Genomic DNA, 26,982 nt, shown 5'->3' with positions numbered 1-26,982 from the left:
TTCGCTTAACAGCTGTGGCCAGAAGGGTGGCGAGATGGGGCAAAACTCATTTAATGAACGCCTCACTTAGCAGCAGAACCTTTGGGCTCCGCTGTGGTCGTAAGTCGAGGACTACCTGCCCTCCAAGCGAAGTGACGTTTTGCAGAAGATGCCAGTGTGGTGCACTAATTGTGCCTGGCGTTGTGTGCTCTGCCTAGCAAAAGAAGGACTAGGAATCCGCGATTCCTCTTCTGATAACGGAGTAAGAGGCAATCTTATTTATTCATCAAGTGGATGACATTTATAGGCCACACTACCAGCAATTGGAGGTGAGATACTGTGAGCGCACGAACAGAATACCGGAGTAATTGCGACATGTTGCTTACTCTGTGATAAAGACGCATTTGCTCCCTTCTGCAGCTTCCCAAAGCCCACCCAGAACAGAGGGTCCCACAGAGGGGAGAAGCGACACAATTCCAGCAGGAGAACCCCAGAGAGTTGCTTTCCAAAGGGGTTCCTGAAGGAAGGGGGGGAGCAAAGACCAAAGGCCACATCCAGGCTGGCCACGATCCTGCAGCACCCCCCTGGCAGCAGAAGCCCCCACCCTCCGCAAAGGGGATCTTGAACGGATGAGGGCAGGCAACAGGTTATAAGATGCCAGTGGAAAAGTGTGCAGGCAGGACCCCCCCCCCAAACTCTGGGGGGCTTCGGGTGAAAAGGGGACTCAGGTGCAAAAGACAAAGGGGAGCCACTCTCTTGGGGAGGGTAGACCCTCCACCTGTCCCCCGCCACTCAAGGGTTCATGGGAAAAGAGGGGACCGCTGCTGGGTTCATCCCAAGTCCCCCCCCCCAATTCTTCTTTATGGAGATGAGGAGGGGGCCGATCTTCAGGTCCTTCGCAGCCTCCCTGGTGCAGCCCTTGTTTCCCCCCCCCCCATCCCACGCCTTCCCACGGGACAGCAGCCGTCCAAAGGAAGCCGAATTGGGTCCCTTTGCTCCGAGGCTGCAGCTGTCGTTCGTTTGCAAACACCCTTTACGCACGCAGAGCCACAACTGTAGCTGCGGGGAGGGGGGGGATGTTGTGTCTGAAAGCAGCTGGAGACCTGGAGCTAAACAAGGGGGGGGGGTGCAGGTGGCGCTCTCTCTTCCTCCCTCCCTCCTTTTTTCTCTTTCTCTCCCCTTTAGATCAAGGCTCCCGCCCCCCCCCTCCCCGCCTTGTCCCAGACTCAGCGCGGGGCGTCAGAAAAAAAGCGGAGACTTTTGGGGGGCAGGAGAAAGTCCCCGCACAGAGGCGGTCGGGGACTGGACGGAAAAACAAACCGGGACCGAAAGTCGCGAGGGTTTTTTTTGTGTGGGGGGGGGGTGGAGTGGGCTGCTGTTACCTGGCTGGAGGGGCGGTCGGGGGTCCCGGGACGGCTGCCTTCCGGGAGCACGGCCGTCCCCGCCGGTTCTCCTGAAAGCAGCTGGCGGAGGCAACAGGTGAGCCGGCCGGCTCTGGCGTGGGGCTGGCCGGGGGGCTCCGCTGGCGAGTCTCTCCACCTACTTGCAGCTCCTCTTCCACTTGGCGGAGAGAGCGCGGGGGCTCGGCTGGCCGTCGGGAAGGACAGGCGCGCACGCACACGCAGGCAGGACAGGCGGCGGGCGCAAAGCGAGTCGCAGCCGCGGGAGGACGACTCCCCGCACCGACCTCCGCGCGGCTCGGGCGGCGTCCAGCACGGCGTCTCCGCAGCCCCCCAGTATCAGCCAGGAGGAGAACCCGCCCGAGCCCCTCTCCTCTCCTCTCCTCCGTTTCGGGGCCAACAGGTGGGACGGCTCCTCTTCCTGGAATAGCCCTAGCGCTTAGACTTCGGCACTTAGCCTTCGCAGGGCTTCCCAGCCCCCTCTAAGCGGTTTACGGAGTCGGCCTATGCCCCCCCCCACCCCAGCATTCTGGGTCCCCATTTTACCGACTTCTCCGGAGGGTGGAAGGCTGAGTCAACCTTGAACTCCTGGCTGTGGGCAAAGTTTGCCTGCAATACTGCATTCTGCCACCAGGGCTCCTTCTGGTGAGGGGCATTGGGGTGTCCAGGTGCCCCCCTCAAGAGTCCAGGTTCAGGTCCAAGGGGGCCCCAGCTGAGAAGCACTGGACAGGAATTCGAGGGAGGATTCTTAATGGCCTTTGAAATTCTTTCTGGGGAGAAGGGGCTGGAAAGGTGCACCCCAGGTGGATGAGGGGGCTCCCCCGTCTTTCTGGCTTCTTGGTTATTTTTAATAACCTTTAATAGCCTCCTGGTCAAGCGTCAGATGGACACTTGCCTGTCCATCAGCCTTTGCATTTGAGGGGAACAACCTCCCCCATCAAAGTCCTCTCTAGTTTGGATCCTTCCCTGCTTCCCGTCGGTAGGAAGGTCTCCTGAGACAGGAAGGGTCGTTCTTGCGATTGAAGGACGACAAATGAAAGACGGAGACATTGGACAGGACGTGGATGTCCTTGGCACTCAGCCAGGCTCCTGCTCATTCAGGGAGATCACGCTTGTAGATGACACCAACAAGGGGGGGGAAAACCCAGCTCAAACTTTGGTGTCACTGCTCCTTCCCGTCGCCTTCAAGGCTGGACTCCTGCTCCCATCATCCCCAACCCTGCTGATAATTTGCCACGGTGGTGGGAGAGGATGGGACCTGGAGTCTCCTTTCTCAGGGGGATACCTGGGTGGGTGAACTGTAGGTTGGCCCTGTTGGATTCTATAATTAAAAGAACACTCATTTAACAGAATATAAACTTTCATTTAGTTTTTCAAGCAGTCTAGAAAGGACGAGTTTTACGACAAAAGTTTGAACGTTGTAAATCAGAGTTTAGTTTCTTATTCTTTTTCTGTAGGGCCCTTTTTCTCAACCTTCAGCACGATGGGTGGATTTCAACTCCCAGAGTTCCCCAGCCAGCTGTTGGCTAGAAGGGGCCTCGCTAGCTTCTCAGCTCAGTGTTTGGAGGTCCTAACGGTAATTCTAACTTCCGCAATTCTTCTGATAATAGGAACGCAGAGCTTGGCTCATCAATAACCGAACGTAATTAAAAATGGGCAGCCTGGGTGGTGTGAGGGGCGTACATAACCCAGCTGAGCAAAAGCTGCTTAAAGTAGCCATCGGCTGGGTCCCCACAAGGTTGGCTTAGTTGCCGCTTGCCAGATAACCGTGGCTTTCTCGTTCTGACATGAGAGCCTGCCCTCTGCATTGAGAGCGAAGCATAAACAGCCTCATCAATCAGGCTGAGGGTGTTTGGAAGACAGTCGCCCTGTTCTTCGTTCTTTAAGTGGAAACATAATGAGGTTCTCATTATTATCCCGATCTATTTCTCCAGCCATCTGGCCGTCCTCCTCCGGGGCGACCGCAAGAGAAGGAAGGCACCTCCCAGATTTAAATGCCAGAAAAGGAGGTTATCTGAAGGATAATCTCACCCCAGAAGGAGAAAAAGCAGTTATTTTTCAGCCTTGGCAACTTTTAAGATGGTTGGACTTCAATAAGAGCCTTGGTAGTACAGGGGCTTAAGGCACCCTGTTATTAAGCTGATTAAGACCAGCTGCCTGCAATTCTGCAGGGTTCGAATCTCGCCAAAGGCTCAAGGTTGACTCAGCCTTCCATCCTTTCTAAGGTAGGTGAAATGAGGACCCAGTTGTGGGGGCAATAAGCTGACTTTGTATAAATATACAAAAGGATGAAGGCTATTGCTGAGCACATTGTAAGCCGCCCTGAGTCTTCGGAGAAGGGCGGCATATAAATCAAATTAAAAAAAAAAAAAAAAAAAAAAAAAAAAATACCCAGAATGCTGAACAATGCCCCAGCTGAGAACCCTTGAGGGTCCCGGGTGCCCTCTGAGCTTGGTGGTTTCCTTGTAGACTTTTCATGATCCAAACCAGATGACATCATCAGTGCTAGTGATAATGTTACCTGGGGTGGGTAAGGAAACATCTGCAAGGCAACCCCTGCCAAGCCCAGAGAGCACCTAGCGCCCCTCGTGTCAACCCTGAGCTACAAATATTCTCCTTTATTGGAACCTAGTTCGGTGTTTGAGGACAGACTCCTGGGTTAGTTTTTCAGTGGCTGGGTTGGCCAGCTCTGAAGCCCACATCCAGATTAACAGTACCTCGTCCACATGATGCCCAGTGCCTAAATTTCTGCCTGCTTCACACCACGTGCCAAGATCCTGGCTGGAGCTTTAGCAAGATATTGACCCATAAATCCCTCAAACCATTTGAGCCGTCTACCCAATTCCAGTGGTTTTAACGTTTGGCCGGAGGAATTGAGCAAACGCAGGAAACGGTGTGAATGAAGTGGGGTCCAGATGGTTGTGGGAAAACAAGCAAGCAGGTTTCCCGGCAATTGAGCAAGGATTGCACCCTCTTCAAGGGGCATCTCAGCAGATAGCCCATTTTCCCTTTGCCCGCTCTGATTTGGCTTGCCGCAGCTGCTTCCCCGGCGCCTGTGCGTGGCTCAGCACCCACACCGACTCGGCTGCCCGTTGCCATGGCAAAGGCTGTGATGTCACCCTGGGAAAGCGAGACGGTGATGAAACGGCAGGACCCCAAAGTTGACCCTGGCACGAAGGGGTCAGGATGGGAGAATGGGGCAGATGAGAGGGAAGGGGGGGGGGACAATGGCTGAGCCCCAGGGAGGAAGGGGCAGTGAGGCGATGCAGAGCAGCCATGCCATGCCATGCCATCCTTCCGAGAAGCAAATTCCCGTAATTAGAGATGCTAACAGCGTCATCCAGGCTGGCAGGAGGGACCGAGGGGTTATGACCAGGAGGAAAATGCCTTTTGCATGATGATGCCCGCTGGGCTCAGCCATGGAAAGGGGGAAACCCAGAGGATTTGCTGAGTACACCCACCCAGCCATGGTTCACCCAGCATCCCCTCACCAAGGAAGCCCTGGCTTGCTGCGGTGCTTCTCAAACCTGGACAGACCACTGCAAATGGGATTTTTTTTCCCTCGAGGAACCACTCACGAGCCCATACCTGGTTTTGCAGAGCAAGTAGTGGAACCAAGATCAAGCCCTCATCCGTGCAAAAAGTTCTTTGAAGAAAAGACCTTTAGAGATTTTCTGGTTCATGGTTCATATGTTCTGATGTAAATACGTTGGTTTATTTATGTATTAAATTGATATGCTGCCCATCTCGCTGTCTGTTGAGTGACTCTGTACTGGTAGTCTTTGTCTTAGAACCATTGGATTTGTGGCCATTCAAAGTTGCAACAGCACTGAAAAAAGTGAGTTATGCCCGTTTTTCACACTTATGACCATTTCACTATCCCTGTGGTCACATGATCAAAACTCGGGTACTTGGCAACGGACTCATATTTATGACGGTCGTAATCCCCTTCTGTGACCTTCTGACAAGCAAAGTCAAGGGGGAAGCATGATTCACTTAACAACCATGTTACGAACTGAACAACTGCAGGGGTTCACTTAACGTGGCAAGCAAGCAAGGTGGCAGAATGGGGCAAAACTCACTTAACCAATGTCTCCCTTCGCAACAGAAATGTTGGGCTCAGTCCTGGTTGTCGAGGACTTACCTGAATTGCCGATAATTGCCCACACAGGTGAATTCCAGCCTGCCCTCCCACCCATCCCTCGGGTGTTCTGAGTTCAAGTCTCACAAGATGGTGGCTTGCAAGAAGAGGCAGCCCTGCTCAAGGATGGGTGGCAATTGCGTGCCAACCCACCACCTCTTTATGCAGCCCCATATTTGCAGAGCCAACATTGTGGGGGGTGTCGGGGGGGGGTGTTTCAGCTGCAGCCAGCAGGGGCTCTGGGTCTTCCTTGCAAAGGAGCCTTGCAGGCGGACGGAGATGAAGACCTCCAGACCCCCGGCTGGACATTGCAACGGCGGGCGGGGCAACAGCCCCACCCAAGAAAAATAGCGGGGGGGGGGGGGTCTCCTTCGAGGACCGGCACGGAGAAACGCATTAGTCTTTTGCGGGAATCGCGCATGCGCGCTCGCCCCGCCAACGGAACGTTGGAAACGAGAAGGGGGTGGGGAAAAAAAGAAAGAAAGGGGGCGGGGCGGGGCGGATCTAGCGGTTTCCGGAACGTCCGTCGTGCCGCCGCAGCGTCCCGCCCGGAATCCTTTCTGCGGTGCACACGGAGCGCCCCCCCCCCGCCTGCGGCGCCTGCGCAGAGCCGTCGGCCTCCCGGGGGCTGCAGCGTGAGGCCGAGCGGGCTCTCCGTCTCCGGGGAGAGGATGGCGACCGACTCGTGGGCGCTGGCGGTGGACGAGCAGGAGGCGGCCGCCACGGCCTCGGTGAGAAAGGCCCAGCGGAAGGACACGCCTGTGCACGTGGGAACAGTGGGCCGCTGTGGGGAGGGAGCAGGAAACTGAGCAGGAAACCCCTCCCCCCTCCATGGCCTTGAAGCGAAGGGGGCGTCCAGACCCCCCAACCCCAACCCCAACCCCGCAAGCGCCCCTGGGCGGCCGCGCGAAGCTGTGGTTGTAGCCCTGAGTCGGGGAGGGGCAAGTCACCTGACGCCTGTGGGCGAATTTGGTACCAAGTGGATTTTGTGATGTGATTTTGAAGGGATTTTTGTAGGAAGCTCTCTCCTGCTGCTTGTGTGTGTGTGTATAATACATATTTTATATCTATATATTTATCATCTACCTCAATATCTATCTATCTATCTATCTATCTATCTATCCATCTATAATTATTTTGAGCTTAAATGGACTCCAGAGGATGGTAGAGGACAGGAAAGCCTGGAGGAACATTGTCCATGGAGTCGCAATGGGTCGGACACAACTTCACAACTAACAACAACAAAATAAAATTATTTATTTATATATATATATATATATATATATATATATATATATATATATATATATATATATATGCTTCTGTGGAATGTGTGTGTGAGTGTGTGTGTATATACATACCTGGAACTCGTATTTTTAGAATAGTTTGTTATAAGTATGTATGTATGTATGTATATAATATATATATATATATATATACACATACCCATAAGCTGTGATAGCTCATCCTTTCCTTTCAGGAGAATCAATGCGGGAAGGAAACTGTGGTTCTCATATGTTCTTTTCTTCCTTTCAGCTGAGCAACTTGCACCTGAAGGAGGAGAATCTCAAGCCAGATGCCAATGGTGGGTGCAGCCATGGTTCCCGAGGCAGATCCATTTCCCGTAACTGTCACACACACCTCCGAGTCTTTTTCCTGCTCTTTGTTCTTGCCAGTTGCGCCCACACGGAAAGACAATTTTCCTCCTGCTTTTACGAGTAAAATTACATCCTCATTCCTAGGAGCCCAACCTGTTGGAACGCAGCCTAAGGCTCTAAGCACCAAGGAATTTATTTTAGGCTTAAGGTTGAGTCAATCAGAGCTTTGCTCGGCGGTAATAAATCTGCGAGCTTCATTGGCAAACATATACAGGCGGTCCTCGACTTACAACAAGTTCATTTAGTGACCGTTCAAAGTTACAATGGCGCTGAAAAAAGTGACTTGGGACTGTTTTTCACACAACCATTACAGCATTCTGGAGGTCACATGATCAACATTTGGACACGACAACTGGCTCATATTTATGACAGTTGCGGTGTCCTGGGGTCATGTGACACCCCCCCACCCCCTTTTGTAACTTTCTAACAAGCAAAGTCCATGGGGAAACCAGATTCACTTCACAATTGTACTATTAGCTTAATAACTGCTGTGATTCACTTAATGTTCTCAAGAGGAGCCATAAAACAGCAGAATTCCATTAACAACTGTCTCGTTTAGCAACAGAAATTTTGGGCTCAATTGTAGTCGTAAGTCGAGGACTACCTGTATAACACTTGTGGCTCTGTCAGCAGTGGGAGGTTCTAACTGGATAATTCAGATGGTGATGATTTACTAGCCGTCCACGAGAGGCGCTTATCCGAGCCCTTCTGGAGTAACAGAACAGAATCACTTTCTGGCCAACCCATCTTGATGGTCCTACAAAGGATGGTTTGTCCCAACAGGTGCCGTTGTCAAGACAAGCAACAATGCCGAGAAGACAGAAGAGGAGGAAAAGGGTAAGTTCAAGTGGCTCGGGACATGGAAAACCTGGCATTGGGTGGAGGGAAAACCCCAGGCCCCGGCCTAGTCTGCCTTTCCAAGAAGGGCTCTTTGGGGTGGGGTGGGGGACAATTAAGACCCTCCTTTTCTTGGCAGGGCTGGGCAGGTGAGTGCCCAGCTCTGTAATGTCCGGAGGTAAAGCCAAACCCACTCAGCGTTCTGTCTTCGGTGCCAGCTGTTTGCCGTCAGCTGGTTCTATCCTCAAGCGCTGGGACACCCGGTCTTCAACCAGAGACCTACTAGGGGTGGTGGGCTTGGTATGTGGGGCAGGACGGTGGAGAGGCCGTAGTTTTAGGACGGGGAGTGTCAGCAACGGAGAACAATAGCCTGCCTTGCGGGCATCTCGACGGAAGTTTTTCGTGCTAAGAGGACACCTTGGCAGAAGCAACCGTGACTGTCACAGGTGTGTCCTGCCAAGAGATTGTGGCTGAAATCTCTCAAATCTCCAGAGCCCAGGGGGCGCAGCAGTTAAAAGGCAGGATGGCAGGCTAACTGCCCACTGCCACCAGTTTGATCCTGACCGGCTCAAGGTCGACTCGGCCTTCCGTCCTTCCGAGGTCGGTAAAATGAGGACCCAGATTGCTGGGGGCAAGAGGCTGGCCTTTGTAAACCTCAGAGCCCTGTGAAGCGGCATAGAAGTCTCCGTGCTCTTCATGCTTCTCCTCTGTCCCCTCTTCCCCGTTTGCCCACAGAGGATCGGGCCGCCCAGTCGTTGCTGAACAAGCTCATCCGTAGCAATTTGGTGGACAACACGAACCAGGTGGAGGTGCTGCAGAGGGACCCCACCTCCCCCCTCTACTCGGTCAAGTCTTTCGAAGAGCTGCGCCTGTAAGTGCCGCCCGCTTGGCTCTTTGGGAGCCCGTGGTCCCTAGAGGGGAGGGGCATCCCTCAGAGTAGGGGGGCATTGGTGCCTTGGGGGAGAGAGGGAGGCTGATCCGAAGCCGCCTTCGTGCTGTGTAGGCGTCTTCTTGGGCTTCCCAGCTCCCAGGCCGGCACAGTGCCTTCTCCCCTCTGCTCAAAGGAGCCCTTGATCAACGGGAAATTCAGCACGCCCTCAACCCGTTGTCAGTGCCGTTGTAACTTCGAACGGTCACTAAATGAACTGTTGTAAGTCGAGGATTACCTGCGTAGGAAATACAGCAAGGAGGCTGGGACCAGTAACGGTAAATGCAACATAAATTCACAGGGACAAGTGTGGTAAATACAAGAAATTTATTTATTTTATAAAATTTGTATGCCACCCTATCTCCGAGGACTCAGGGCGGCTCACAACGACAATCGACCAAGCGACTGTTAAAACCAACAAATATACATAAAAAATATCAGAAAAGAATTTAAAAAAATTAAAAAATAAATAGTAAATATTTATTATTTACTAAATGGTAAATATTCTAAACTCCCTCTTTGTCTTTCAACTCTGAGGCCCTGACCTCCTTCAGTAACCCTGCTGCGCTTTGCTTCTCCATCAGGAAGCCCCAGCTGCTGCAGGGGGTGTACGCCATGGGGTTCAACAGGCCCTCCAAGATCCAGGAGAACGCCCTGCCCATGATGCTTGCGGAGCCGTAAGTTCTTGGCCCGGGGGGGCGGGGGCAGATGTGACGGGGTCCCCTAACAACCCTTTGCTGGGGGTCCACCAAGGGGAGCCATTCCTCTGAGACGCTCAGGGCCCTCTTCTCTCCTGCTCACGGGGTCAACCTGCCTGCAGCCCACAGAACCTGATTGCCCAGTCCCAGTCCGGCACCGGGAAGACGGCAGCCTTCGTCTTGGCCATGCTCAGCCGGGTGGAGCCGGACCACAGATATCCCCAGGTAGCCACCGTGACCAGCCCTGATTAGGGGCAGGGGATGGAGCGTGGTGTGATCATAGGGTTGCAGAGGGTGATTTCGGTCGGCAAGGGCCGGCCTTCTCCCCTGAGGCTGGGAACTTTCTCTCCAAAGACCGGTTCTGACCACTGGGAAGAGACAGGGCAGGGGGGGATGTGCCAGTTGCTGGGCCCTGGTACTGGAAAGGGAGACACTGGACAGATTTTCTTTTTTTTCCGTTCTTCTGACTTTCTTCGTCCTTCTCCCCTCCTCCAGTGCCTCTGCCTTTCCCCCACCTACGAGTTGGCCCTCCAGACCGGGAAGGTCATCGAACAGATGGGCCGCTTCTACCCTGCGCTGAAGCTGGCCTACGCCGTCCGGGGCAATAAGCGTGAGTGCCCAGCTTGGTTCTCTCCCTTTCCTGGCATCTGGCAAGGCCAGAGCCTTCCTGCTTTCTGCCATCCGTGAGGGTCCCTCCGTCGCAAGAGTCGGGTGGGGTCTGTAGGGCGGGCAGGACAGGCTTTCCCAGTGGGAAGCTTCCCAAGGGGTCACTTTCCCTCCTCCTCCTCCTCCTCCTGTCCAATAGTGGAGCGTGGCCAGAAGATCGCCGAGCAGATCGTCATTGGCACGCCGGGCACCGTCCTGGACTGGTGTTCGAAGCTCAAATTCATCGACCCCAAGAAGATCCGGGTGTTTGTTCTGGACGAGGCCGACGTCATGATTGCCACCCAGGGGCACCAGGACCAGAGCATCCGCATCCAGAGGTGAGGGCACCAGGGGCTGCCCTTCGTCAGCTGGCACCGCCCGTTAAGTGGGCACAGAATGCAGCAGCGCGGGTAGTGATGGGAGCAACATGGCGCTCCCATGTAACACCGCTCCTGCACGAGTTGCACTGGCTCCCAGTGGTCTTCCGGGTGCGCTTCAAGGTGTTGGTTATCACCTTTAAAGCGCTCCATGGCATAGGGCCTAGCTATCTTCGAGACCGCCTGCTGCTACCGACGACCTCCCATCGACCCGTGCGCTCCCACAGAGAGGGCCTCCTCGGGGTGCCATCAGCCAAACAATGTAGGCTGGTGGCCCCCAGGGGGAGGGCCTTCTCTGTGGGGGCTCCCACCCTTTGGAATCAGTTGCCCCCGGAGATAAGAAGAATCCATGACCTCAATGCCTTCCGTCGTTCCCTGAAAACCCATCTTTTTCAGCAAGCCGGGTTGGCTTAGAAGAAATTTTTAAATTCTTTTAATTAGTTTGTGATTCTTAAATTTGGGCCAAAATTTATATATATTTTTAAATGTTTTAATATTTGTATTCTATGTTTTTTTTTATCTTGGCTGTACACTGCCCTGAGTCCTCAGGGAGAAGGGCGGTATATAAATTGGAAATTAAATTAAATTAAATTAAATTAAATTAAATTAAATTAAATTAAATTAAATTAAATTAAATTAAATTAAATTAAATTAAATTAAATTATTAAATTAAATTAAATTAAATTAAATTAAATTAAATTAAATTAAATTAAATTAAATTAAATTAAATCTGCGTTCAGGATGCTTCCCCGGGATTGCCAGATGCTGCTCTTCTCAGCCACCTTCGAGGACTCGGTGTGGAAGTTTGCCCAGAAGGTGGTTCCCGACCCCAACATCATCAAGCTGAAGAGGGAGGAGGAGACGCTGGACACCATCAAGCAGTATTACGTCCTCTGCAGCAGCCGGGAGGAGAAGTTCCACGCCCTCTGCAACATCTACGGGGCCATCACCATCGCCCAGGCCATGATCTTCTGCCATGTGAGTGCTGGGCTGGGCGACACCCCCCTTCTAGCCCCGCCCCTTCCGGAGGACCCTCCCTCCCTGACCCTTCCCCTCTGCAGACTCGCAAGACGGCCGGCTGGCTGGCGGGGGAGCTGTCCAAAGAAGGCCACCAGGTTGCCCTCCTGAGCGGGGAGATGATGGTGGAGCAGCGGGCGGCCGTGATTGAGCGCTTCAGGGAGGGCAAGGAGAAGGTCCTGGTCACCACCAACGTCTGCGCCCGAGGTGAGTCCAGAATCACAGGGGACCCGGGAGGTCTTCTAGTCCAACCCCCTGCTCAAGCAGACAAATGGTGCTCCAGTCTCTTCTTAAAAGGGCTCCAGTGTTGCAGCACTCGGAGGTTCCCGTCTTCCTCACCGCACAGACCCCATTTAGTCCTGGACGGTTACAGACAGTCCTTGTTTAAGGGACGTTTGTTTAGCGACCGTTCAAAGTTCCAGTGGCCCAGAAAAAAGTAACTTAGGGCTGGCGCTTGCAGTTAACGTCCGTACCGCGTCCTTGGGATTGGGATGTGGGTGCTTGGCCACTGTCCTGTAGTTATGACGGTTGCAGCATCCCACGGTCATCTGGCCGCAATTTGCAGCCGGCTTCCAACAAAGTCAAGAAGGAAGCTTGCAGCGTTGCGGTTATCGCAACGTCTTTGTGTGGGGAGGCCCCTGTCTCCGCCCCACCCCCCAAGCTGTTGAACGTCAGATTGTCTCAGGTATTCCTCCAGATCAAATTATAATAAAAAAAAATATATGATTGTGCAGGAATGGACAGACTGTCCATGGAAATGAAGGAGAGGGAGGAAACCGAGTAGTATCAAATTTGGAACAGATGGTATTCCTGGCTTGAGAGGAGATGAAAAAAATAAGGGATAATCTGCTAAATATAATACGTAGAAAGTAAAATTGTTGAAGAAATATAGGATATGAAATTGAATTATGAATAGAGGTAATCATAATCTAAGTAAGGATGTAATTTAAGATAGAGATATATAGAATTTTGTAAATACGTTTGTTATGATAGAGATACCAATATAGAAAAGCTGTTATTGATGATAAACTTCCTCTCTAGGCATAGATGTGGAGCAAGTCTCTGTGGTCATCAACTTTGACCTTCCGGTGGACAAAGACGGGAACCCGGACAACGAGACCTACCTGCACCGCATCGGCCGCACGGGGCGCTTCGGCAAGCGAGGTCTGGCCGTCAACATGGTGGACAGCAAGCACAGCATGAACATCCTCAGCCGCATCCAGGAACATTTCAGTGAGTCCCTCCCCACAACCGCCTCAGGTGGGGGGTGGGGGGCTTCAGGGCTCAGCTTTGCCCCTCTGCCTTGGAGCCGTGTGCCTCTCTCGCCTGCTTGTGCCCCACAGCACCTCTTGGCCTTCCGGTAGGGCCAAGGAAACGTAATCCTACCTTAGGCCCCAAGCCCAGCTGGAGGACGTGGGGCCGGTCCCTCTCTCTCCGCCCCAGCCAAGGAGGAGGCCAAGAAAACGGCAGGGATTTGTCCAGGCGGTTGCCGGGGATTAGGATAATTTCAAAGGCACCCCTTGCCAAAAAGAACCACCAAATACTATGACTCCAGGTCAGGGGTCTCCAAACATGGCCCCTTTAAGACTTCAGCTCCTGGAATTCCCCCAGCCGGCAGGGATTCTGGGAGTTGAAGTCCCCAAGTCTTAAGAAATGGCCAAGTTTGGAGACCCCCTGCTGCCATCCATTACATAATTTAATCCAGAATATTAACATATATTCAGTGACATGGGAAGAGGGTTTCGGGGGCTTTTAAAGGGTCATCAGCAACTCCGGGCTCTCCAGTGGGGCTTTGGTGAGTTTTCAGAAGCTTAATGTCTTTTTTGGGCCACACATCACTGGAGATCCAAAGTGGGCTCCCAGTTTTACAGATTTTTTAATCTTTTCTGACTTTTTTTTTTTTTTTTTTTTGCTTCGCTTCCTTCTGTGCAGACAAGAAGATCCATAAATTGGATACAGATGATTTGGATGAGATTGAGAAAATTGCTAACTGAAGGGGTGGCCAAGGGGTTCGGGGGTGCCCGCCTTCCACTCCGTGGCTGTCCCACCCAAAATGGACACGCCATCCCAACAACAGGCACATCTCTTCACCAGCCACATGAGAAGTGGGGTGTCATTTCCCCCCCCCCACCCCCCGAGATCACAGAAGTTACCTCATCTTCTTCAACCAACAACGATGCGGCTGGACTTTTAATTTCCAAATTAACGCAAACTGGAGAACGGAAGACACATTTCGCGAAGAAATGTTTACAGTAACTTTTTTCTTTTTTTTCTTTTAGTTTAGCCTTAAGAGTGGGGGAAGCTCTTCAATTATGAAAACGATGCCAAAAAAACCCCAAAACATAGCCAATAATTAGAAGGGATTTTAATGCCTGTTTTATGGAGAGGGACAGTACTAAGATTGAACAGACAAATATCTATAGATTGTGATTTTTTTTTCTTTTACACTTCAAAGAGAGCAAATGTCCTAGGGCTCGTTTTGTTGTGGGTATGTGTGAAGTGGGCAGATTGCCATTTTTACTCATGGAAAATAGCCCTGCTCCTTTTCCGGTTCCCCCCCCACCCCCCCACCCCCAGTTGATGGCATGACGGTCTGCCATTTCATTCTTATCCTTTTTCTGCTCCCCAAGAAACTTCGGGGAGTTGCAATCCCAGGTGGGGAATCTCGAGACGTTGGCTGGCTTTTCAGGGGTGGCCGGGGAAGGGAAGCCAAAAGTTGGTTGGCAGGTTCACAGGACCTCACCTGCAGGTAAATAGGCAGGTAAAATTAAAAGACGTTTGAGCAGAAATGAGGGACAGCTCAGCAGGGGAAGTATTTGTGAGAACTTTTAATGCTGAGCTAAAGCTAAATCCAGAGGAAGGAAGGAAGGAAGGATAGGCAGGAAGAGGGGTTTTCAGCTTCACCTACGGGCAGCTGTCTGTTGGAAGGGCTGAGGAGCCCCCTCCCCTTTTAACGGAGCCATGCTGAGAATTGCATCTTTATTCCCCGAGTCCCAGCAGGTCCTCTCCCCGTCCACCGTTGGTGGGGCATCAGGCCAGTGGTTTGCCTTTTGTGTGTGTGCGTGCGTGAGTGTGGTTGGTTGCTATCAAATTGATTTGGCCCCAATTTGGCATTTTTGGGGTGGGGGGGTGAGGAGAGAGAGATCATGCCTACAATTGCAGTGACCCCAAATGACGTTCGGTTCGGCGGTGGCAGGAAGGGGCTCATCGAATGCAAATTTTTTCCCCCTCTGGGTTCGGTTTGGATTCTCCGATTGCGCCGTGGCAGGCACAGCAAGGCTTGGATCCGGTCGCTTCCTCTCTCTCTCCCCCCCTTTGTGGCACAGTAGAATTGAAAGTATTTTTATTCACGCTTGGGGCGGGGGGGGGGTTGGGGGGGCAGAAGAGCTCCTGGCTTCCCGCTTGATACGGGACCCTTTTCTAAAATGATTAATTGTGAATTCTTGAGTTTTAAAGGAAGCCTGGGGCTGGGACTGAGGTGGGGATTCTTTCCATGGAAAATACGATATATGCGCCCTGCTCGTTTTAGAAATGTACCTAAATTTTTAGGATGTTTGTGCACAGCCTCTTCTTCGGTTTCTGTCCACGGCTTTAGGGGGTCTTCGGGGGAGGGGGGGTGTCAGGGGAGGTTTAAAAAAACATAGCTGTACACAGATTTAGTATGCTGGGGCATACTTATTTTTATTCCACAGGAGATAACAGGCAGACGTGGGCTGTATGTGGCCGGGAGCCTTCAATCCGCTCTGGCCACACCAAGTGACCACGCGAGCCGGGCACACAGTGGCAGCCAGGGCTGCTTTCCGATGTAACTTCTTAGCTAGAATAAAGACCGCACGAGATTTGTCACCCGGCCTCGGCTGCCTTCCATGCAGTGGGTAGCAGTGGGTCTTCTGGGGGCTGAAGGTGCTCTTTCCCCTCCTCCTGCCAAGCCTGAGGGGATTTTTAAATTGAGGAGGGTCCCTCCTGGCATTTTCAGGTGAGAGCTCGGCCCTCCTTAAAGACTACGTTTGTGGTCATGGCATTTTCATTGAAATAAAATGAACACAGCTGATGCTGTGGTTGAGCTGCTGAGGGGTGCACGTTGCACACTGGGGTTCTGCCTGGGAGTGCTGAGGGACTCGCTTCATGACGGCTTCTTTATTAATTTTTTATTCCACCCATCTTCCTGTTCTCACTCCATTTCCTAGAAGGGTGACGGAAATGAGCATCAGAGCTGAAGCCCAAATATTTAGGGTTAAATTCACCTGCCGGCGTTTTTAAGTGTGTATATTCTCCCTCAGAATACCTTGCGTGGGGTTACGGTCCCCAACCGCGTGCAGAAAAAGCCATTATTCCCCCTCCCATACAGTAATGGGTCCACCCCCACCCCCTTTCCCCCTAGGAATTCCACGGGGGGGGGGGGGGGGTTGCCCAGGCGGTTTTCAAATTGCTCCATCCGGTCTGTGCCAGAGCCAGGAAGGCATAAAAACCAGCACCTGATTGTGTGGGAACGTTCTCTTCTCTCTCTCTCTCTCCCCCCCCCCGCCCCACAAGTCAAAGAAATGCATGGGGCTGTTTGTATCGCCTTCCCTCAACTCGGTGGCCTTCGGGTGACTACAGTTCCCAGCTGCCCACTTCCCAGCACTGACCTTCCACGTTGGGTGTCCCACCCTCTCCGTGGACCCTAGGGGGAGAAAACGGGCCCTGCTGTTGATAGGTCAGAGCAGCCCCTGCCCACAGCTGAATTGAGCCCCCAGGCCAGCTGGATGGCGGCCGGACGCCAGCACAGCTCAAGGCTTCCAGGCCCTGGGAAATTCCCTTCCTGCCTCCCAGCGTCCTTTGGCCTGTCTGGGCTAAGAAATCAACACTCGGAAGACAAAGTGTTTTTTGGCAAGCTGTCCACTCTGTTAGCATGTCTCATTGTGCAGAATACTGAGAGTTCAAACTCTGCCTGCGGACAGAGAAACCTTTTTCTTTAAAACATTCAAATACAGTTTAAGGAGAGAGAAAAATGGCATTTTGATAACACCAACAGGCCACTCTTAATCAAAGCAAGTTGATTGGTTCGTTCAAAACACAGCAGCAGCCCTTCGGGAAAAGCCCCCCCTCCCCCCCCCAGGCAGAACTCAAGGCCACCATGCGAAACGCGAACACACTTCCACGTTGGCACCCAAATGGCCAAGGGCCCTGAACTGATTGCCAGAAAGAACACTGAATTTCAAATTTACACTGAAGAGAAAGCCCATTTGGGGAGGATCCTTCCAGACTTAATTTGTGCCATAATCTTGTAAAATAAATTTGATTAAAAATGCAGTAGCAGACCTTGAGAAGGCTGAGCAAGTTCAAGAGTAGAAGCCTTGAAATAGAGCGTCAGGGCCCTGGCCTTCCCTCAGGCAAGGCCAGTCTTCGTATCTTGTGCAAAAGCTTTCACACACCCCCTCCACCCCCACCCCACAAAAGGATTATCTGCACCTTCCCTGTTCAACCAAAGCTGCGCAAGAGAGAATTTGGAGCAAAAGGCACACAGTGTGGGGAGCTCCTGCTGGCCCTGCGCTGATTGTGAGTGGTTTCTTGCCACTCTTCTAGATTCAAACCAAATTGAATCAGGGGAGGGAGGGAAGGAAGGAAGGAAGGAAGGAAAGATTGATCTGAGCCATGGGAGGAAACTCCCCTGAGCATAAACGCCCCCTGCCTACCTGGCGGAATGCAGATGGTGGGGATGGGCCCTCAAAGGGACCGACGGGTGCCTGAAAGCCAAGGCTGCACCCCTTTTGGCTGAGCAGGGAGACCTGGGCGAGCTAGGGTCCCGGGAGGGGCAGCGGCTGGGTCTAAAGGAGCAGACAAAGGCTGGGAGGGGGCCGAGTTTCTTCCAGGGGAGGGGGGGGTTTAATGTGAGGCTGCTCAAAGCTCCCCCTGCTGCTCGTCCAGCAGGATGCACAGCACGGACTTGTGGTGGATGGCGCAGTCCTGCAAAGACCGGCTGAGGTCCGAGAAGGTCCTGCGGGGCACTTCCACCGTCCTGATGCTGCAGCGCCGGTAGGTGGCTGCGTTCTTCTGCTCGGCCACAGCAACCACCGTCCCCAGGTTGTCCGTGGGCCGGAAGTAGCGTTCGAACCTTTCCCCCGAAGGCGAGCGGATGGCCAGCAGCAACCGGGGCTCCTCACAGGGCTCCTCCAGGTTGAGGGTCAGCGTGGTGGGAGAAAGTCCTTCCCTCTTTTTATTCAGCTGAGGCCTCTCCAAGGGAGTAAAGGGGGGCTGGGGGTACTCTCCGCCTCCCCCTTTGTGCTCCAGCAGGAGAGAGGTGGACCCCTTCGGCAGAGGAGGATCTTGGGGACCCTCCTCTTCCTCGTCAGCGCTGGCTGGGAGCTGGCCAGCCTGCTCAAACATCACTTCAGCAGTGCCCATCCTCCGTTCCTTCCTGCTGATGGACGGCAGCACCCGGTACTTGTTGAGGGAAGACGAGGTCCTGGTGGGCACTTGCTGGAGGAGGTCCGGCACTTCGGCCGGGAATGCCTGGATGGGCTGGGAGGAGGCTGCCCTCCGGCCACTGACCGCTTCCTCCCCGGGGGTGGCGACCGGCTGGGGGGACGATGGCACTTGGTAGGAGTAGGTCCCCAGGCTCTGGGAATAGCTCAGGTTGGACCGGGTGCGCCCCTTGGCGGATTTTGGCCGGGTGACATGCATGGTGACGCTGGGGAGTGGCGGCCAGCGGGGAGACTTTGCGATGCCGAAGGGGACTTTCCGTTCAGAGGGTGAGATGGTCAGGGGTGAGGCAGCGGCCATTGCTTTTCAGGAGGCCTGGGAAGGAAGGGAGAGAAATAGCAGGCACGGGTCAGCCTCTCCAGCACGGCATTTTGCACCTCCCCTCGCCAGGTAACAAACCCCGGTTTCCAAAACCTGCTTTGGAGCCCACAGGCAGCCAACCCACCCTGGGCTTGGCGCCTGCCACCAGTTTAACCTCTCACCGGGCAGATTTAAAAGCCCAGAATTTTTAAAGCATCTCCTCCAAGCACGAGGCTCCCTGCTGTCGCCCGCAAAGGCCTGGGAGGAAGGAAGCCAGGAGGGCAGCCCACCTGCTGAAGATGCTCCATGGGCTCCGGGTGACTGGCGGCTCTGGGCATCAGGAAGGCCGTCAGTCCAGCAGGGTCTCCGGGGAGTCGCTGGTTTTGCAGCCTGGAAAAGGAGGAAGAGACGCTGACCCCGGGGGAGGGGGGGAGGGAGGGAAGGGCTTTTGGGGGGGAGGGTCTTTGGAGGGAGGCTGGGGGGGGGCAAGAAATGCCCACCAGGGGAAACCCCCCCCCAGGGTCAGAGAGCCGGCCACTCGCCCCCCCTTTCCTCTCCCAACAGCCCTGCGAGGTAGGCCAACCCAGGAGGGTGGGTTTCCCCCCTCCCACCCGCCACCCAGAGCCTGTCCCGTGACTCCAGGCCCCATTGTTCCCAGCCTGGCCCGCCCATCATCCCCCGCCGGCCTATTTCCCCCGACCGCCGTTCCCATCGCCCCCAGCTTTCCTCCTATGGTCCTAGCCGTCCGGAAAACCACCGTTCCCATCATCCCCAGCCCGGCGTCGTCGGCTGCGCCGGAGTTTCAACGCCCGTGGTCACAGCGAGCTCGGTTCGATCGCGTCCCCCGCGGTTCTCAGCCGTGGTTGGGGACGATGGGGATTGTAGTCCAGCGGGGGAGGCCCGGTTCCCGCCTCACCTGGCCGCGGCTCCATCCAGCAGCCCTGCGCGCAGGCGGCCCGTTCTCGGTGGTAAACAGCGCCGCGTTTCCACGGCAACGGCCGCCGCCAGCCGACTTCCGGTCTTGACCGGAACAAGACGCGAGGGAGAGAGAGAGAGAGAGAGAGAGAGAGAGAGAGAGACCCCCCGCCTCGCCATAGACGACAACCGGGCTCCGTTCCTGCGCGCATGCGCGAGCCGGCGTCGCTCTGGCCCTCGCCCTGAGGGAATTTGGAGGGCAAAGAATAAGAAAAGAGGCGACGTCAGTTCACGAGACTGAGGGGGGGGGGAGGTCGGAGTGGAAGTCTCCCCCCCCCCGTGGAAAAAGCACCCCCTCGCTTCCCAACAGCCCTGCTGGGTAGGCCAGGCTGGGGGAGGGTCTTTCCCGCCCAGGGGCGCCCATTGGCCTCTGTCTCAGCTTCAGTGGGGGGTTATTTCATGAACTATAGAGTATAATTATAAGTGTGTGTACCTATATCTATTTTTCTATCTATCTTTCTATCATCTCTGTATCAATCATCTATATCTATATCACCTATTATAATAATAGATAATAATATTTTACTATTTTAATGGGTTGTTATTAGAGTTTTCGGCCAATTTATTTAATTATTTTAAATTGCTTTTAATTTTTATATTGTCATGGTTTTATTTCTGGCTGTATACCGCCCTGAGTCCTTCGGGAGAAGGGCGGTATAGAAATTTAATTAATTAATTAATTAAATAAATAAATAAATAAATAAATAAATAAATATTATCTATCTCATCTCTCATCTATATCATCTCATTTATATCATCTATCTATCTCAACTATCTCATCTATATCATCTATCTGTATATCTGTATATCTATCTATCAATCATCTATTCATCCATCCATCTTCTATCTATCATCTATATCATCTCGATATAATTTATATCTCTCATTTATATCATCTCAACTATATCATCTATCATGTATATCTATCTATCATCTCATCTATATCATCTAAACTATCAACTATATCATCTATCATGTACATGTATCATGTATATCATGTATCCTCTATATTATCTATCTGTCTTATCTATTTATCCATCCACCCACCCATCCATCTGTCTATCCATCCCACCTTTATTATGATAAGTAACCCAAGGTGGCGAACATCATCTAATCCTCCTCCTCTTTTCCTCACCACAACAACCCTGCGAAGTTGCTGTGGGAAGTGTAACCTTCCCCCCATCCCTTGCCCATGGTGGTGGTGTTTCAGGTATGGGGAGAGTTCAAGGGTCCCTTCGGGGTCTTGAACAAGCACCTCCATGTCGCTTAGAGACTTGGGGAGGGAAAGGTGAGGGAGGGAGAAGAGTCCCATTGTCCGTCTCACGTGCAAAGCAAGGAAGAATCATCCTTGGGACGCCAGTCACGTTGGGGGACCCTGACTGGCCTCTGGGGCCAAACCCACCTCCCTCCACCCAATGCTGCTGGAGGGGGGGGGCTCTGGCTTCTACACTGTGTTTGCATCACTCCAAAGCCCCTTGGGGGACCTGGAAAGGGGGCAGCCCCCAAATCGCAGAATTATATGCTCAGCAAGCTATGAGAGGAAAGGCTTTAGGTTTGCATGATGTAGTTACACCAATAAAAGAGAGTATTTGTAGCTGAGGGTTGAAATGAGGGGTCTTTGGTGCTCTCTGGGCTTGCTGGTTTTCTTGCAGATGTTTCATGACCCAACTAGGTGGTGACAGAGAGCAAACCCTTCTAGCACTGTTGATGTTAGCTAATTGGGTAATGAAACATCTGCAAGAAAAGAACCAAGCTCAGAGAGCACCAAGGACCACCACAGTCCTCCCCCCCCCCCTTCTAGCACTGATGATGTCATCTATTTTGGATCATGAAACATTGGAGAGAAAAGCACCAAGCTCAGAGTACACCAAGGACCCTTGCAGCCCTCCTGGCCCTCCCAGCATCCGGAAATGCCAGCACCGTAAAGCGGTTCTGGGTGACCCCCAGCCAGTAAATGGGATGCCTTGTCTTAGTTGAAGCTTTACTAGCTGGGTTAGCTGAGCTGATTATGACGGTCTCCTGATTGCTTTGGATCTGTCGCAGAGATCTGCAGCGATCAAACCAATGCGGAACCAAGAGCTGTTCCAGAATCCACTGGCAACTTGGGAGGTTTTCTTGGGGGACGGGGGGGGGGAGGGGACAGATAAAATTCATCCCCAGAAGACAAAACAATCACATAATGCCAGAAAGCACCTTAGCACAACAGTAGCATCAAGATTGGCTCTTTCATCAACATTTTGCCAGGGTGCCAGGAAGCATTTGGCAGCACAGGGATAAAAAAAAAAAAGAATAATAATAGAACTGGCAAACGTGTAGAAGTTGAACCAAAAAGGATGGGAGGAATGGAATTGCTTGAGCCATTGATAGCAAGATTTCTATTCCCCCCCCCCCCCCCAAATAAACATTTTGGGAAGAAAAGTTCAATGTTTTTTCCTTTTGAAAAAAAAGACAGCTTGCCTAAAATCCTTGCATTTCAAAGTTGGGGGTGGGTCAGTGGAGGCCGATGAAAAGAGACACAAAATCTGATTTTTGGCAGAAGGCTGCAGGAACGGTGCTGCGCCAATGAACCGGCTGGCCCGATTTTTAAAAAAATTAAAATCCAAGTAAACTGGTTGCCATGGCCACCCTCTCGCTCTCTCCTCTTCGCTCTCCCTCCACCTGCTTCATCTGTCAAGATTTTTCCAGAAATGAATTGCCATGGCAGTGGAGAGAAGATCTAAAAATAATGCCACCCTTTCATCTACCAAAGCATCTCTCTATCTCTGCACGTCCAATTTTATATAACAGCAGAATTAACAAAAGGACGATATGTGAGCAGGCGCGGGAAACAGCATCTTGCTGGGGTTGGATGTTTGTGTGAAATGACAGGATTTGTTTTCGTTGCGGAGAAATATTCAGCCTATCCTTCCAAGTTGCTAGTCCTGGCTGTGTCTTCTCCAAGGGCCCCACTTCCTGGGAGGGGAACTTCCTCTCTCCACTTCCCCCCCCCCCCGTGCCCCCCACCCCAGGTGTACCCAGCTCTCATTTCTGCAAGCCACAGGGAGAGACAGATCTAGTGGTATTTTAAGGAGGGGTTCCTTTGGTTGAAATCCTTGAAATGTGGGGCTTCCTTTCACTCTGTTTCAAGTCCCAAACTCATTTTCCTTCCCTGCAAGTCCTCTGTGGGAATAAATGGGATTCTGGCACTTGCTTCTGCAACATCTCGGCTTCCCGTTTCATTTTTTAAGGAAAGCGAAGCTATAGGAGGAGGGCCGAGCGGTAGTGACTGGGCACTGACTGGCGGTGCCACTCTGTGATCGGGCTTAAGCATCGTTGAGATGCTGGTGTCTTTCTTTGAAGGGCAGCTTTCGATTCTGAGACACAGAAGAGAATTTCCGTCTTTCCTGGACTAAAAGCAATGAAAGGCACCCCTGTGTTGATTCTCCAAGATGCTTCCGAAACACGGAGGCTTCCTAAGGGCTCCTCATTAGCCAGGTTTGGGAAGCAAAAGGAGGTTTTTTTTTCCTCATTCTCTTCCATCATTGTTAAATGCAACCCTTCCCCCCCCCCCCCCCCCAACTGGTCTCTTCCATCACAGCTGGGGTTAATGGGACTTTTAGTCTTAACCCATTTAAAACCCAGTATGCCCCAAGCAGAACAAAACAGAATAATGGAAGGGACCTTGGAGGTCTTCTAGTCCAACCCCCTACTTATGCATCTCTTTCTGACCATTATTTGGGGGTCCTTTGATTTGTTTCTCCTCTACCAGAAATTGTCACAGGTGGCCCAAAAAGCGTGGGTTCTTTTCCCGAGTTTTAATCGCCCCAGGCAAGCCTGTGTTCGAATTCTACCATTAAGGCCAAGATTCTCGACTCAACAAACTGGACTTGAACAAACAAACCTGAAATTAAACTTTCTCAAGAAACACGTTTAAGTCCGCATGGAGAGTTGAGACATTCCCCTATTTAACCGAAACTCAGGATGTGCAATTTTGCTGAACGGGATCGTCCCATTTGGGTTTCTGGGTTTCTGAAAACTGCTACATCACTCAGCTGATCACTTACCATTTGTTTTTTTAAATTTTAAATTTTTTTATCCCATTTTTATTATTATTATTATTTTTATAAATAACTCACTACTTTCAGAATTCAGGGTTTAAACCAAGCTGGTTTCCTCCCCAATTTCTTTTGTTTATACTTTGATGCTGTATCGCAGGGGGTCTCCATCGCTGGCTGGGGAATTCTGGGAGTTGAGGTCCACACATTTTAAAGTGGCCAGGTTTGGAGACCCCTGCTATATAACTACCAATATTCTCCCAAAATTAACCAAAACTACAGTTTGACGTTTCAGGATATCTGATTTTGGTATTTAATTCCTCCTTTGTTGTTGTTTTATTGTAGGTAGCAGGATTCTGTCTGTCCCTGCTAGCATACTGAAAAGAAGAAAAGATCTGGAGTTTTGACCTCACTCCCTAAAGAACCAGAGAACGTCAGAAAGCAAAGGTACTGAAAACTGAGATTGTTTATATGTAAAATTCCTGCTAAGATCCGTCATAGCAGGGAAACAGGGTGGCCTTTGGCAGTACTGGAATTTCTTTCTGGTTTTAAAGAGACTTGAGGAAAAATAGCCCAGTTGCATAACCAGCTGTCGATCAAATGGCAGGACCCCGTCATTCACCCCAGAAAAGAATAAGGAACCCTTCAGTGCTCCATAAAATGGAGGTTCGGGTTGTATGAAGGTCCAGTCCTGCGTTTACCCCCACTCCCTCCCCATCTTTGTCAGTTGGGCAGCCCAACTGTGGTAAAACTCTCTTGGTGATGCCAAGCCCGGGGGGGGGGGGGAGGGGGCTCCATGCCAGGGTACAGCAGTTCCAGGGAGACCCTACCAAGCGAGGCAGCAACCTGCCCTGTTTTTTGGGCAGAAGGAAGGGGGCAAAAGGGCCTTGGCCAATGTCCTGGAGGGATATGGCTTGCTGATATTGTCTGAAATGCATTCCTGCTTGAGCAGGGGGTTGGACTAGAAGACCTCCAAGGTCCCTTCCAACTTTGTTATTCTGTTACACATAGGGTGATGGGTGGGGAAGCTGGCAGGAGAGCTTCTGTGCCAGGAGAGAACGGGCTTCCAACTGACTCATCCCTTGCCTTCTTTATTCCTGATTTTCATCAGAGCCTATGTGGTTTTAAAACCACGAGGACTAGAAACTTAATCACACACATTCAGTCATCCTCAGTCCCTCGCAGCTTTTTGTCCAAGGATGTGCCCACCATAAAAAGGGCTTGCTGTCCCAGGGAATGGATCCGTGCCAAGGGGGGATGGGCAGCACAGGCACAGCCAGACTTTCAGTAATAATTCAATTTACCGGCTGAACACAGGCGAGCTCTTGGTTGCCTGTTTTTTTCTTCCACCGGGAGAAGCAAGTAATTTGGAGGACTGCATCCAGAACCTTTGCAATGTGAAACCTTCTGAAAGCCACCAGGGAAACACCGAACCCTCTTCCAGTCCACCCTCTGTTCTGCCCCATAACTCTGAGAGACCAAGCCATGCTGACCTACAGAAATCAGTGGGGCCTCACCAGCTCCATCAATTTTGGGGGGCTATTCCTGAATTCGGAACCAATTTTCTTGGCTTTGAGACAAGAGAGGAACCCCCGTGCCACCTCTCTTAAATCCTCTTCCGTACCTGCACAATTTTGACCTCCAAACTGGAGATAAACACAGGCAAAATGTGGTTTATGTACTAATAAACCTCTATAGATACCCAAAGAGATTTTATTTAAAGGCATTTCTCCCTCCCTCCCCTCCCCCATTTTTGCAGTTCAGCAAGTACAAACACTCTTTCCCTCCTCAAGGCCACCAAATATGTCAAAAGCGTCTCCCTTCCCCACCCCGCAATGTACCAAGAGCCCCATCCTGCTGAGCACCAGCTCACAGGCGCTTCCTTCCTTCTGCCAGTCTCCAAAATCCACAGAAAAGGATGCAAAGCTTTTGGTTGTTTCCCCCCCTCCAGCCGAAAAAGTCAGGCTGCGATAATGTGACACCGGATGATGGAACACAGTTGACAAGGATTGCGTGATGGTTCAGAACAACATGGAAGGGGCCCCACCCCCACTTGTCTCTCCTGCCCAAATCTCCAGGAATTTTTGTTTAAAAATTATGGCTTCGGCCCTCCAAGCAAGGGGGACAGGCAAGGGGGCTCCGGGCTAAGGTGTCCAGGAGGCCGTGTCCCCCACGGGCAGTGCACCCCGCAAGCTGCAGAACTGGAATTCCCGCACCAAAGTCTGCATCTCCGGGCGCTCCAGGCCCCTGGCCATCTTGGCTGTGTGGTCAGCCCAGAGGGCCGGGCCAGCCGGGCCGAAGCTGCTGATGGCACAGAGGACGGTGCGGGTGGCCAGCCAGTCGTGGGTCGCCCTGGTGGGGGTGCACAAGGCCGGCCGCTCTTCCTTCCTCTTCTCCTTCTCCTCTTCCTCCTCCTGCTCCTCCTCCTCCTGCTCCTCCTGGATGGAGCTGAGCCGGGGGGCGTTGCGGCCGCGCTCCGGGGGCGGCCGGTAGGGGCACTTGGCGTTGAGCAGCCTGCGGAGGGGCGCCAGCGGGACCACCGCCTCCCCCAGCAGCTGCCGCTGGAGCCGCCGCGAGTCGCTCCTCCGCTGCAGCCGCTTGAACTCGTTGAAGGCAGCGGCCGAGGTCTGGAAGAGCAGCCGGGCCGCCGCCTGCGCCTTCTCGGCCCGGGAGAGCAGCACGGCGTGGCAGCGCAGCGCCACCGCCTTGTTCTTCACCTGGTGCCGGTAGACCCAGGCCAGGACGCGCGGGTGGCGCCGGTCGGCCCCGCAGAAGGTGATGCGGTGCAGCAGGTAGGCGTGGCCCGGTCGGCGGCTCTCCTTCTCGGCGGCGGCCGGGCGCAGGTGGAGGCCCTGCGGGCCCAGGCTGAGCTGCATGCGGGCGCCGCGCTGGCCGGCCTGGCTGCGCGCCCACAGCTTCTCCACCGCCGCCTCGGCGCAGCCCTCGCCCTTGGCCTGCAGGGTGGCCGCGTTGCCCAGGTAGCAGACGCGGAAGGTGGGCTCCTCGGCGTTGAGCTGGGCCGTCCGGCGCCGGCTGCGGAAGAGCCCGCCCAGCGCCCCCGGCGGCCACAGCTCCGGGCAGGAGCCCAGCAGGTCGGCCAGCAGCGAGGCGCAGCTCAGCCGCGGCGCCCAGCCTTTCCCCGGCCGCTTGCGCTCCTCCGGCCTCACCAGCACCCACTTGCTCCGCCGCCAGGGCAGCAGCGCCCCCGCCATGGGCGGCAGCCCCCCACGCGGCAGCCCCCCGGCCGCCTCCCGCCGGCCCCGGCTCGGCGCCGCTGCGATCGATCGCCCGAGCGGCAGCCGCGGCGAAGGAAGGAGAAGCGGCGAGCCTCGCAGCTGCTCCCGCTCCGCCTCCCAGCCCGGCGCCTCCCCCCATTCCCATTCCCACCCCCATCCCCGCCTTTGCCCGCCCCGGGCGCGCCCCGGCCTTCCAGAGCTCCCCCTCCCTCCCTCCCTTCCCGGGAAGGGCCGGATTGCGCCTCCTGGGCAAAAGGGGCCGCGGGGCAGCTCCGGAATGACAGGGAGACGATGG

The 26,982-nt window shown here is 53.2% G+C and overlaps 3 protein-coding genes and 1 non-coding gene across 4 annotated transcripts; 2 read left to right on the top strand and 2 right to left on the bottom strand.

The window, feature by feature from the left end:
* The first annotated feature begins 6,041 nt into the window (after window positions 1-6,041).
* LOC117669653 (ATP-dependent RNA helicase DDX19B) lies at window positions 6,042-15,523 on the top strand. The gene is made up of 12 exons (XM_034424265.3): window positions 6,042-6,251; window positions 7,057-7,105; window positions 7,962-8,015; window positions 8,751-8,886; window positions 9,528-9,620; window positions 9,764-9,866; window positions 10,137-10,251; window positions 10,447-10,624; window positions 11,404-11,641; window positions 11,725-11,887; window positions 12,722-12,913; window positions 13,613-15,523. The coding sequence occupies exons 1-12, from the start codon at window positions 6,192-6,194 to the stop codon at window positions 13,672-13,674; spliced, it is 1,443 nt and encodes a 480-aa protein (XP_034280156.1). The 5' UTR covers window positions 6,042-6,191; the 3' UTR covers window positions 13,675-15,523.
* Window positions 8,138-8,277, top strand: LOC117669688 (small nucleolar RNA SNORA57). Its single transcript, XR_004592498.1, has one exon. It is a non-coding gene; the product is annotated as a small nucleolar RNA SNORA57 (small nucleolar RNA).
* Window positions 15,524-17,522: 1,999 nt separating the features above from the next.
* UBXN10 (UBX domain protein 10) lies at window positions 17,523-19,584 on the bottom strand. The gene is made up of 3 exons (XM_034424282.2): window positions 19,359-19,584; window positions 18,733-18,832; window positions 17,523-18,457 (listed from the first exon to the last, which is right to left on the bottom strand). Exon 3 carries the CDS (start codon window positions 18,440-18,442, stop codon window positions 17,561-17,563), a length of 882 nt encoding a protein of 293 aa, XP_034280173.2. The 5' UTR covers window positions 18,443-18,457; window positions 18,733-18,832; window positions 19,359-19,584; the 3' UTR covers window positions 17,523-17,560.
* Window positions 19,585-25,457: 5,873 nt separating this feature from the next.
* FAM43B (family with sequence similarity 43 member B) lies at window positions 25,458-26,770 on the bottom strand. Its single transcript, XM_034424271.3, has one exon. The coding sequence runs from the start codon at window positions 26,661-26,663 to the stop codon at window positions 25,596-25,598; it is 1,068 nt and encodes a 355-aa protein (XP_034280162.2). The 5' UTR covers window positions 26,664-26,770; the 3' UTR covers window positions 25,458-25,595.
* Between the last annotated feature and the right edge of the window lie 212 nt (window positions 26,771-26,982).

This window comes from Pantherophis guttatus, chromosome 15, assembly GCF_059756535.1.
Source record: "Pantherophis guttatus breed Tessera chromosome 15, ASM5975653v1, whole genome shotgun sequence".
NCBI lineage: Eukaryota > Metazoa > Chordata > Lepidosauria > Squamata > Colubridae > Pantherophis > Pantherophis guttatus.
This window is presented reverse-complemented; position numbering and strand designations above follow the sequence as displayed.